The sequence below is a fragment of the Puma concolor genome, chromosome D4 (genome assembly GCF_028749965.1).
Source record: "Puma concolor isolate L17-30 chromosome D4, mPumCon1.1.hap2, whole genome shotgun sequence".
Classification (NCBI taxonomy): Eukaryota; Metazoa; Chordata; class Mammalia; order Carnivora; family Felidae; genus Puma; species Puma concolor.
In genome coordinates, this window is record NC_141679.1 from 483,248 (window position 1) to 496,096 (window position 12,849).

At 41.6% G+C, this 12,849-nt stretch overlaps 1 protein-coding gene across 6 annotated transcripts in view; it reads right to left on the bottom strand.

Moving 5' to 3' along the window:
• ZNF484 (zinc finger protein 484) overlaps positions 1-12,000 on the bottom strand; it is a 32,074-nt gene extending 20,074 nt beyond the window's left edge. For 2 of the 6 annotated variants that reach the window (XM_086684741.1, XM_025931648.2), the window contains exons 1-2: positions 11,808-12,000; positions 6,309-6,353 (exon numbers count right to left, since the gene is read on the bottom strand). Coding sequence is in view for 4 of the 6 variants with exons in the window: in XM_086684737.1 (XP_086540863.1) it covers positions 6,309-6,353; positions 8,847-8,918 (117 nt within the window). In the remaining 2 variants the exon portion in view is untranslated. Of the gene's footprint in view, positions 1-6,308; positions 6,354-8,846; positions 9,632-11,715 lie in introns of those variants that run through there. The other 4 variants (XM_086684740.1, XM_086684739.1, XM_086684738.1 and 1 more) reach the window with 4 other exon arrangements.
• Positions 12,001-12,849: the final 849 nt, after the last annotated feature.

The window sequence follows — 12,849 nt, forward strand, 5'->3', positions numbered from 1 at the left end:
ATAAAGGATATAGAAATCCAAATCATAGAGATACCCCTTCAAATTCACTAAGATGACTATAATAAAAAAGATATTTAATATTGTTAGTCATCAGTGGTATATTTCCACGAGAGTAGCTTCAATTAAAAAAAAGATAATAATAAATGGTTAGTGTGGAAGTGGAAATATTGGAACCCTTGTACAGTGATAGTGGACATGTAAAATGATATAACCACTTTGAAAAACACAATTTCTCAAAAAGTTAAACACAGAGTTACAACATGACCCAAAAGGTCAACTTCCAGGTAAATACCCAATAGAAATGAAAACATTTGTCTACATAAAACTTGCACATGACAATTCATAGTAGCATTATTCATAATATTCACAGTGAAAAGGAATAACATATTGTAGTCTGAGAAGACAGAGGGGGAATGTGGGGCAGAGGCAATATTTGAGAGGTATCAGTGAACAACATTAGCCCAAAAATTCAAGAAGCTCCTCAAATCCAACTTTATAAAACTGCAAAGACTATAAAAAATGGTAACAGTAATATCTAGTGATGTTTAAAATACATGTCAAATCTAGGGCACCTGGGTAGTTCAGTCGGTTAAGCATCCGACTTCAGCTCAGGTCATGATCTCATGGTCAGTGAGTTCAAGCCCCGCATCCAGCACTGTGTTGACAGCTCAGAGCCTGAAGCCTGCTTCAAATTCTGTGTCTCCCTCTCTCTCTGTCCCTCCCTCGCTCATGCTCTGTCTCTCTCTGTCTCTCAAAAAGAAATAAACATTTAAAAAAAAATAATAAAATACATGTCAAATTTAAATGCATGAAAATAAGAATGCAAAGATGAGAGGTGGTAAATGGAATTAAGATGATTTGGTATCCCAGAATTATTGAGAAGGGGGTAGAAATAACGACTTAAAGATGAATACTGTAATACCTAGGGTAAAAAAAGAATGTATACAATGAGCAAGTTAACAAAGGAAAAAATTAAATTTTGAGTAATCTAAAAGAAGATTAAGAAAGGAATGTAAAAATAACATTAAATAGATGGTTCAAATATAAAATTAATAGTAAGATAGTATATATAAGTGCAAGTATATCAGCCATTACATTAAATGTAAATGGACTTGGGAGCCTCAATGGCTCAGGTGATTAAGCATCTGACTCTTGATTTTGGCTCAGGTCATGATCTCCCAGTTGGTCCTCTCTCTCCCTCTCCCTCTCTCTCTGCCACTCCCCCAATGGTGCTCTCACTCTCTCAAAATAAATAAACATTTAAATGTAAATGGATTAAACATTCAAGATAAAGCAAAGATTGAATAAATCCCACTTGATCATGGTGAATGATCCTTTTAATGTATTGTTTTTTAAAAAAAAAATTTATTGTTATTTATTTTGAGAGAGCTAGAGAGCAAACAGTAGAGGGACAGAGAGAGAGGGAGACAAAAATCCCAAGCAGGTTCTGTGCCATCAGTGCAGAGCCAGATGCGGGGCTCAAACTTACAAACTGTGAGATCATGACCTGAGCCAAAATCAAAAGTCATACATTTAACCCACTGAGCCACCCAGGCACCCCCTTTTAATGTATTGTTGAATGTAGTTTGCTAATATTTTGCTGAGAATTTTTGTATATGTTTCATCAGGGATCTTGGTCTATACTTTTTGTAATGTCTTTGTCCGGTTTTAGTACCAGGGTAATACTGGCCTTTTAGAATGTATTTGGAAGCTTTCCTTCTTCTTCTATGTTTTGGAATAGTTTGACAAGAGTAGCTTTAACTCTCCTTTACTTTTTTTTTTAAGTTTATTTATTTGAGAGAGAGCAAGCAAACGGGGAAGGGGTAGAGAGAGGAGAGAGAGAAAATCCCAAGCAGGCTCTGAGCTCTAAGCACAGAGCCCAATGCAGGGCTCTATCTCACAAACTGTGAGATCATGACCTGAGCAGAAATATGAGTCAGGCGCTTAAGCTACTGAGCCACCCAGGCACCCCTTAAACTCTCCCTTAAATGTTTACTAGATGGAGCACCTGGGTGGATGAGTCGATAGAGCATCTGACTTCATTCAGCTCAGGTCATGATCTCAGTCGTGAGTTCGAGCCCCACATAGGTCTCATGGCTGTCAGTGCAAAGCGGGCTTCAGATCCTCTGTCCCCCTCTCTCTGCCCCTCCCCCACTTGCACTCTCTCAAAAATAAATAAACATTTAAAAAATAAAAAATAAAATAAATGTTTGCTAAAATTCACCTGTGAAGCCATCTGGTCCTGGACTTTTGTCTGTTGGGTTTTTTTTTTTTTCATTATCAATTCAATTTCACTACTAGTAACTGGTCTGTTTAGATTTTGTATCTCTTCCTGATTCAGTTTTAGAAGATTATATGTTTCTAGGATTTATCCATTTCTTCCAGGTTTATTCCTGGGATACAAGAATGGTTTAATAACCACAAATCAATCAACATGGTACACCACATTGACAAAATAAAGATAAAAATCATGTAGTCATCTCAATAAATGCAGAAAAAGCATTTGACAAAATTTAATACCTGTTCATGAAAAAAATAAAAGTAAGACTTTCAACAAAGCGGGTTTAAAGGGAATATATTTCTGGGCACCTGGGTGGCTCAGTCAGTTGAGAGTCTGAATCTTGATTTCAGCTCAGGTCATGATCCGAGGGTTGTGGGACTGAGCCCCACACTGGGCTCTGTGCTAAGCATGGAGCTTGCTTAAGATTCTCTCTCTCCTTCTGCCCCTCCACTCCCCTGCTCACACTCTCTCTCACTCTAAAATAAATAATTAAAAATAAAGGGAGTATAGCTCAACATAATAAAGGCCGTAAATGACAAACCTACAACAAACATATACAATGGTGAAACACTGACAGCTTTTTCTCTAAGATCAGGGGCAAGACAAGGATGTCCACTCTCATCACTTCTATTCAACACAGTACTGGAAGTCTAGGCCACAGCAGTCAGAAAGGAAAAAGAAAAGGCATCCAAGTTGATAAGGAAGAAGTAAAACTGTCATTATTTGCAGATGACATGGTACCATACACAGAAAATCCTAAAAACTCCACCAAAAAAATATTAGAAATAATAAATGAATCCAGTAAAGTTGCAGATACAAAATTAATATACAAAAAAAAGATATTGCTGGGGCGCCTGGGTGGCTCAGTCGGTTAAGCGGCAGACTTCAGCTCAGGTCACGATCTCGCGATCCGTGAGTTCGAGCCCCACGTCGGGCTCTGGGCTGATGGTTCAGAGCCTGGAGCCTGCTTCCGATTCTGTGTCTCCCTCTCTCTCTGCCCCTCCCCCGTTCATGCTCTGTCTCTCTCTGTCTCAAAAATAAATAAAACGTTAAAAAAAAAAAAAAAGATCAGACTTGCATTAAAAAAAAAAAGATATTGCTTATGTTTCCATATACTAATATAAAGTAGCAGAAAGAAATTAAGAAAACAATTCCATTTACAACTGTATCAAAAAGACTAAAAGCCTAGGAATAAACTTAATGAAAAGAGATGAAAGATCTGTACCCTGAAAAACAATAAAGCATTAATGAAAGAAAGAAACTAAAGACAATACAAACAAATGGAAAGATATACCATGCTTATGGATTGGAAGAATTAATATCGTTAAAATTCCATATTACCCAAAGCAATCTATAGATACAATGTAATTCCTATAAAATGCCAATAGTATTTTTTACAGAACTAGAAAAATACTAAAATTTTTATGGAACCACCAAAAAAACCCAAGTAGCAAATGCAATCGAAGAACAAAGCTGGGGGTAGCACATCCAATATTTCAAGAGATACTACAAAGCTACAGTAATCGAAACAGTATAGTACTAGCACAAAAAACAGACACATATCATTGGAATGGAATAGGAGGCCCAGAAATAAACCCAGGCTTTATATGGTCAATTAATCTACAACAAAGGAGGCAAGAATATACCATGGGAAAAGCCAGTCTCTTCAATAAATGGGTGTTGGGAAAACAGGACAGCTACATGTAAAAGAATGAAACTGAACCACTTTCTTACACCATACCCAAAAATAAATTCAAAACGGATTAAAAACCTAAATGTGAGACAGGAAACCATCAAAATCCTAGAAGAGAACACAGGCAGTAACCTCTTTGACATCAGATTTAGCAACATGTTTTTAGATATGTCTCCTCAGCCAAAGGAAACAAAAACAGTAATAAACTGTTGAGGCTATGTCAAAATAAAAAAACTTCTACATAGTGAAAGAAACAATCAGCAAAATGAAAGGCAACCTACTGAACAGGAAAAGATATGTGCAAATGGTACACTGAATAAGGGGTTAATATCTGAAATATACAAAGAACTTATACAACTCAACACACAAAAAAAACCCACAAATAATCTGGTTAAAAATGGATAGAGGACCTGAATAGACATTTTTCCAAAAAATGAGATATGGGGCACCTGGATGGCTCAGTTGGTTGAGCACCTGATTCTTGATTTCAGCTCAGGTCATGATCTCACGGTTCGTGGGTTTGAGCCCAAGTCGAGCTCCATGCTGACAGCTCAGAGCTTGGAGCCTGCTTGGGATTCTGTATCTCCCTCTCTCTCTGCCTCTCCCCTGCATGCACTGGGTCTCTGTCTCTCAAAAATAAATAAACATTAAAAACATCTTTTTTTAAGTTAAAATGCAAAGAAGAGATAAATATTATTGAAAAAATATAGAAGAATATGCTTACTATAAAATAAGTCCTCCTTAAAAAAAAAAAAAAAAAAATCAGTGAACGACTTCCACTCCTGGAAAGATGGGAACAAATGCACTCATCTCTCCTCATTCCACTACGCCCATCTAGAAACCCTAGACATCATCCATAAACAATCTGAGAATACTCTGTAAGGCAAAGAATAAGAGACAAACTGGCTAGGGACCTCAGGAACCAAGGAACTACACAACATTAGTTCCTGAAGACTGCCTCATACAGCCCTGACAGGTGCTAGAACATTCTACAACCCAGAATCACCAAGAGCACACAAAGAGAGCTCAAAGAAAAGTCTGCTCTCTCTAGCTAAAAGATTAGCAAAAGGGCAACCTAGAAGGCAGAAAAATTTTAGGCAAAATATACTCTAGCCAAACACAACAGATTAAAAACCCAAAGAAACAAAAAACTTTGGGCCTGACCCCACGCCCACCAATAAAGACCCAACGAGTGGCCTAGACTCCCACTCTTGCCTGGCTGAACAAAGATGTCCCTTCACATTCCAATGGTGTGGTGTGGGAAAAAGCAGGGGGGAACTGGAACTTTCATTCATACACAGTAGTAATAAAAAAAAAAAAAAAAAAATAGACCAATATTTCTCATTAATATAAGTCCTCAACAAAGTATGAGCAAATAAAATACATAAAAAGAAGTATATGCCGGGGTGCCTGGGTGGCTCTGTCGGTTAAGTGTCTGACTTTGGCTCAGGTCATGATCTCGCGGTTTGTGGATTCCAGACCCACGTCAGACTCTGTGCTGACAGCTTGCTCAGAGCCTGGGGCCTGCTTCAGATTCTGTGTCTCCCTTTATCTCTGCCCCTCCCCTGCTCGCCCTGTCTCTCACTGTCTCTCTCTCAAAAATAAACAAACATTAAAAAAAAAAAAAGTATATGCCATGATCAAATGGGGTTTATTCAAAGGTTGCCAAGGCTGGCTCAGTATGTGAAAATCAATGTAATCCATCATAGCAGGAGGCTAAGGAAGTAAAATTCCACAACCATGTCAACTGATGCAGAAAATCAAAATTCAACACCTATTCATGATAAAACCTCAAAACTTTGTTTCACAAGGTAGTCCTTGGACAAGCAGCAATGACACCCTGTTGGAATCCCAACCCTATTAAATAAGAATCTGAAGTCACGTGCCAGCGAGAGAAGCACCGCTCTGTAATGATGGAAACCCTGGCAGTGTATTTCTAACAGTGTTCTTGTTGAAGACACTGTTCTGTCTCCATTCATCTGAAGAGCCATCAGAATTTTTCTCAAGCATCAAGAACCAGGCAATCTTTACTACAGATGAAATAAATTACTTATCAACAATATAAACCAGTATCTCATTTTCATTATTGCTATGTCTTTCACGGAGACCAGAGACAATCTCACAGTTCAAAGTTCATAGCTGTATAAAATCACAACTCACATATATCTATACTCCAAGCTTGACTTGGAGTTGATAGTCACTTCTTTTTTTCCCTCTGATCTTGGTTTTTATTAATTTATACTTGTCCATCTTACGATATGGGTTATTAGATGCTTCCTAAAATCCACTAGAAAACAAAACAACAAATAAATAAATGAACAAATAAGAACTCACCAGGGACTTGGTCATTTCTGGCTCTTCTGGGAAAGAGGCAGAGATCTGAGAAGAGATGAACAGAGTGACCAATGAGAGAAGGAAGTGTGCCAGAGTCCCACACATGGACATATACATCATTTAGCATCCATGCACCTGACCCAAAAAACTCATTTCCAGGACATCATAAAAAATCATCCTGAATTGCACAAAAATTTATTTTTTTAACGTTTATTTATTTTTTGAAAGAGAGAGAGAGTGGGGGAGGGGCAGAGAGAGAGGGAGACAGAGGATCCCAAGCAGGCTCTGCACTGTCAGCACAGAACCCGACATGGGGCTCAAACTCATGAAACATGAAATGATGACCTGAGCCGAAATTGGATGCTCAACTGACTGAGCCACCCAGGCACCCCTGCACAAAAATTGAAAAGCAGAAATTTCACCACAGCATGGCTAACAACAAAATTAAAAGGCTAGAACATACTGATACCCAATAACTATAGACTCTTTAAATAATTTGTGGACCATCCTGAAAACATAAAGACACATAAAATTAAATTACAGTAGAAAAATATGTTAAACGGCCAAGTAAAAATAAAAAGATGTACCAAATAGTATGGTTTCATTTTCATTGAACAACATGTGTGTACATACACATGCACACATACACGCATAGACACATATATAAGTGCATTCATACACAAGAAAGAAAATTGTCTGGGAGGAAATATACTACCATGTTAACAGATATATTATTTGGGTGGTGATAAAATTATAGGTAATTTTTATATTCTTATAAAACAAAGTAACTTTTTTTTTAAATGTTTGTTTATTTGGGGCACCTGGGTGGCTCAGTTGGTTGAGCCTCCAACTTAGGCTCAGGTCACCATCTCGCGATTTGTGGGTTCAAGCTCCGTGTCAGTCTCTGTGCCGACAGGTTGGAGACTGGAGTCTGCTTCAGATTCTGTGTCTCCCTCTCTTTCTGCCCCTTCCTCACTCATGCTTTGTCTCTTTCTCTCTCTCAAAAATAAACATTAAAAAATTGTTTTTAATAAATAAAAATAAATGTTTATTTTTGTGAGAGATAGTGAGCGGGAAGGGGCAGAGAGAGAGAGAGAGAGAGAGAGAGGAGAGGTAGAGAAAATCCCAAGCAGGCTCGCTGCTGTCAGCACAGAGCCCAATGCAGGGCTCGCTCCCACGAACTCTGAGATCGTGACCTAAGCTGAAATCAAGAGGCAGACAGTCAACTGAGCCACCCAGGCGCCCCTGGAAGCAGGTTCTAATCAAGACACACACATTGGTCATTGTGTCCCTTTGACCCTAGACCTATCCTCCCCAATATTTTTTCATGATAGACTTTTAAAATTAATTTTTGCTTTGAACTTTTATATTAAAAGTATTCCTATTAAATATACTTTTCATGTCTAAACTCTGCCAGCAAATATTGGGCCAAGGTGGACTGGAGTCTGAAAAAGAGATTCTGAAGGCTCACTATGTGCTCTGATACCAGGGATCTGTGGAAACACAAAGAGATCCTGCAGAGACAGTGCCACATGGTGACAGCCACTCAGCTGTCCTCCCAAGAGCCTCATACGGTGTGGGACGGGTGGTACAGGGGAACAACGAGAATTTGGAGCCAAATCAATGTATGTTTGAATGTCAGTTCTTCCATCTTCTAGCGTGACAACCTAGAGAACTCACTTCAATCTCTGTTTCCCCATCTTCATACTTTTTAGATAAACAAACTTACAATACTTGAAAAGCACTCAGATAGGTGTGGCATATAAATACTCACTAAAATTAGTTACTGATATTATTACAATATCAGTAATCCATGTAGAATGCAATCACTGTACCAGATGTCATCTGACTTCACAGCCCCCTCAAGTAAGCCATCACCAACCCCGACCCCCAGTTCCTTACTCGCACTCCACAAGTGGCTCGCAGGAGGTCAGTTGCTGCACACTGACCTCCTGCGAGAGCCATTACTCACACCTCAGAATCACTGGTTCCCATAGCCTGCTGCTCACAGACCCCAAATCATTCATTCCACTGTCCCTGATCACAGAGCCTCCAACACTCTAACCTGATCGTTCTGGCTTGCCACCAGTAAATTCCATGCCCCACAAAGGAAAAATTCCTCCTATATGTCTTTCCTCCATTCTCAATACTTCTGGTCATCAAATTGTGTGTGTGTGTGTGTGTGTGTGTGTGTGTGTGTGTGTGTTGGAAAAGGTCGGGGGTGGGGAAGGAATCCCTACACTAAGCAATTCTGCAACACCAGCCGAATGTCCTACAATTTAACTCAATTCTGGCATCATCTGCTTGGAGTTAGCATCAGATCACACAGGTTGAGGGCTCACTCTCATGAGAGTGCCCCCTGCCCCAACTTCAAATGCCAATCATAAGCCCAGGCTGTTACTTGTGCTTATTAACTGGCTGTAAATCAGAGGTTCCCAGGACCCCCAGCTCGGGTTCCATTAATTTGCCAGAGCAGCTCACAGAACTCAGGATAACATTTGAGTTATTGGATTACCGATTGATTATAAAATGACATACCTCAGGAACAACCAGATGGATGAGACGCATAGAGCGAGGTATATGGGAAGGGGTGCCGCACTCTCCCAGCATCTCTATGTGTTCAATCCAGAAGCTCTCCAAACTCCATCCTTTTGGGGTTTTATGGACGCTTCATTATATACAGATGATTAATTAAATAACTGGCCATTGGTGACTGACTCAACCTCCATTCGGGGCATGGGTTTCAAGTTCCAACGCTCTAATCACATGGTTCGCTCCCCTGGCAACCAGCCCTCCTCGAGTGGTTATGGAGAGACTTTCAAAAAATTACTTCATTAACGTAAACTCAGGTGTGGTTCAAAAGAATTTATTAGGAATGATGACAACATCCATTTCACCTTCATCTCTCTGGAGCAATTTCTGGAGTCAGGAACAAAAGGTGCCCTGTGGCTCTTATCATTTAGGAAATGACAAAGGTTTTAGGAGCTATGTGCTGGGAACCATGGACTAAGACTAAAATACTTATTTCTTATTATATCACAATATCACATGCCCCCATTGCTGGCCTCCACACTTTCATCACCACCCACCATGCATCTTCATCAATCATCCCAAGAGTCCCAATCCCAGATGCACCTGCACTGGCACCAGGTACCCAAGCACACTTCCCACCACTCACACCACTACTAGGCCTGTACCATTAGCCTTCCCCACAAACTTACGCACACACACGCACACGCACACACACACACACAGAGGAAGGAACCCAATCAATGATCAAATCTGGGGATATTCTTGAATTTTAAAGATAATCAAAAACACATAAATCCAAAGCACATGTGAAATAACAGATTATTTACAGAGAAAATTTTCAGAAAATCAAGACGCCTCATCTGCAGTAAATTAAATATCAGAAATGTATCTAAAAGGCCTTTTCTGGGGCACTTGGGTGGTTCAGTCGGTTAAGTGCCCAACTCTTGGTTTTGGCTCAGGTCATGATCTCATGGTTCGTGAGTTCAAGCTCCATGTTGGGCTCCATGCTAATGGTGCAGAGCCTGCTTGGAATTCTCTCTCTCTCCCTCTCTCTCTGCCCTTCCCCTGCTCTCTCTCTCTCAAAATAAGTAAATAAACTTAAAAAAAAAAAATCTTTAAAAGGCCATTTCTCTGTGAAGGCTAGAGAAAGACATTTTCAGAAATAAAAGTACTTGCAGAGTATCTCTATCCTTATCTGGCGAAAATACTTTAAAAAGTATTCCAAATAATGTAAATTGAATCAGATGAGATCTCCCAAAGAAAAATACTGTTCAGCAATAATTTTTGCAAGAGATATGATTATAAAAAAGGACAAGAGTGGTGATGGGATGAGGCCATTAAAGGTAAAACTGATAATATTCTATGATAAAACATTTCTTTTTTTTTTTTTTTTAATTTTTTTTTCAACGTTTATTTATTTTTGGGAAGAGAGAGACAGAGCATGAACGGGGGAGGGGCAGAGAGAGAGGGAGACACAGAATCGGAAACAGGCTCCAGGCTCTGAGCCATCAGCCCAGAGCCCGACGCGGGGCTCGAACTCACGGACTGCGAGATCGTGACCTGGCTGAAGTCGGACACTTAACCGACTGCGCCACCCAGGCGCCCCTATGATAAAACATTTCTAATTAAAACATAAGAAAAAACGTAAGTTATACGGGGTGTAGAATGGAAACAATGAACAGAAACTTAATCACTACAATGAAAGTAGAAAGTATGAAACAAAAAAATGGGGCACCTGGGTGGCTCAGTTGGTTGAGCTTCTGACTTTTTTTAAAAATTAATTAATTAATTAATTTCTTTATTTATTTATTGTTTAATTTACATCCAAGTTAGTTAGCATATGATGCAACAATGATATCAGGAGTAGATTCCTTAATGCCCCTGACCCATTTAGCCCATCCCCCCCACCCCCAACCCCGCTGACTCTTGACTTCTGCTCAGGTCATGATCTCATGCTTCCCGGGATCAAGACTGGTATGGTACTGTGCTGACAGGAGCCTGCTTGGGATTCACTCTCCCTCTCTCTCTGCTCCTTCCCTGCTCATGCTTTCTCTCTTTCTCTTAAAATAAATAAATAAGGAAGGAAGGAAGGAAGGAAGGAAGGAAGGAAGGAAGGAAGGAAGGAAGGAAGGAAAGATAAAAGAAAGAAAGAAGAAAAAAATATGGCGCCTGGGGGGTTCGGCTGGTTAAGCATCCAACTTGGGGTCTGAGTTCTGAGTTCCAGCCCCGCTTCGGGTGAGCTCAAGGTCTGCTCCTGACTCCAAGCTGACAGTGCAGAGCCTGAGTGGGATACTCTCCCTCTCTCTCTTCCCCTCGCTCACTCACACACTCTTATCAAAAAATTAAATAAACTTAAAAAAATAAATAGTAACAAACTGATAAGCTTAAAAGACAAAATCAGTTAAGATCTCAATCTCTCACCCCTCATATCCCTCATTCCTCATTCTCAACAGCTACCCACCTCTACTGACCCCACGACCCCATGTCTCCCCGCAGATCCACCGTTAGAGATCCCACCATCTCGATCTCTCCCTCACGGATCCACCTTCAGGACCCCACCGACCCCATCTCTCCCCGGTTCCACCCTCAGAGATCCCCCCGACCCCATCTCTCCCTCAATGATCCACCGTCAGAGATCCCCCGACCCCGACCCTATATCTCTCCTTCACAGATCCACCGTCCAGACCCCACTGACCCCATCGCTCCCCGCGGATCCACCGTCCAGACCCCATCGACTCCATCCCTCCCCGCGGACCCGCCCTCAGAGATCCCACCGACCCCATCCCTCCCCGCGGATCCACAGTCAAGACCCCATCGACCCCATGACTGCATCCACTGCCCGCCCCCGTCAGTGGCCGGATTGCTAACCACGGACCTCAGCGACGCTTCGTCACTCATCTCCCGATGCTCCCATCGCAGCACTCACCTACCCCTCACCCACGCCCTCTCAAAACAGTGGCCGTTTACCTCAGGTGGTGACTAAATCTGGCCGACTTCCCTTCTCGCTCAGCCCCACTCTCTGCGGGATTCCTCACGGGGCCGCCCGGGTGTGCGCATGCTCAGCAGCGGTTTCTTGGCCCCAGCTCGCGAGTACTTAACATGGCTCGCTGCTAAAAGCGGCTCCCTCCAAATGGCTGGCCCGCGCCAACATGGCGGCGCCCATTAGGCGCCCAGGCGTGCAGGCGGCCATGTTGAAGTGATGTAAAGACCGTGGAGCTCAGAGTTGTCTCGGGAAACGTGGTTGGGCGGAGGTGCTACTCTGGGACTCAACCAGGAAACAACCAGAGCGAGACAACCAGGAAACAACAACCGAGACCCTTCCCCTCGCTCCCGTGTACTCAATGCCACCATTTGAGACAATCAGCAATTATAGAACGTTTCACCCCAAAAGAGGAAGGTACACATTTTATTGAAGCACCCACGCAGCATTTGCCAAACTAGGTCACAACCTGGGTCATAAAACAAATCAAATTTAGTAAAACTTAAATCATACAGCCTAGTTCTCTGGACACAGACTCAAACTAGAAATCATCAGAAAGACAACAGGAAATTAACACTTGTAAATTAAGTGGGGGTTTTTTGTTGTTTGTTTGTTTAAGAAAGGGCGCAAGCTGGGAAGGAGCAGAAAAGGAGATAGAATATCTGAGGCAGGCTCTGTGCTGACAGCAGCAAGCCCCATGCAGGGCTCCAACTCACAAACCATGGGATCATGACCTGAGCAGAAGTCCAGCACTCAACCAACTGAGCCACTCAGGTGCCCCTAACACGTGTAAATTAAGCAACACAGTTCTAAATAATCCATGGGCCAAAGAAGAAGTCTTGAGGAAATTTTAAGAATACAATGAAATAGGGGCACCTCGGTGGCTCAGTCGGTTAAGCGTCTGACTCTCAATTTCAGTTCAGGTCATGATCTCACGGTTTGTGGGATCCAGCCCTGCACTGGGCTCTGCGCTGACAGTGCAGAGCATGCTTGGGATTCTCTCTTTCTCTCTCTCCGTGCCCCACCCCA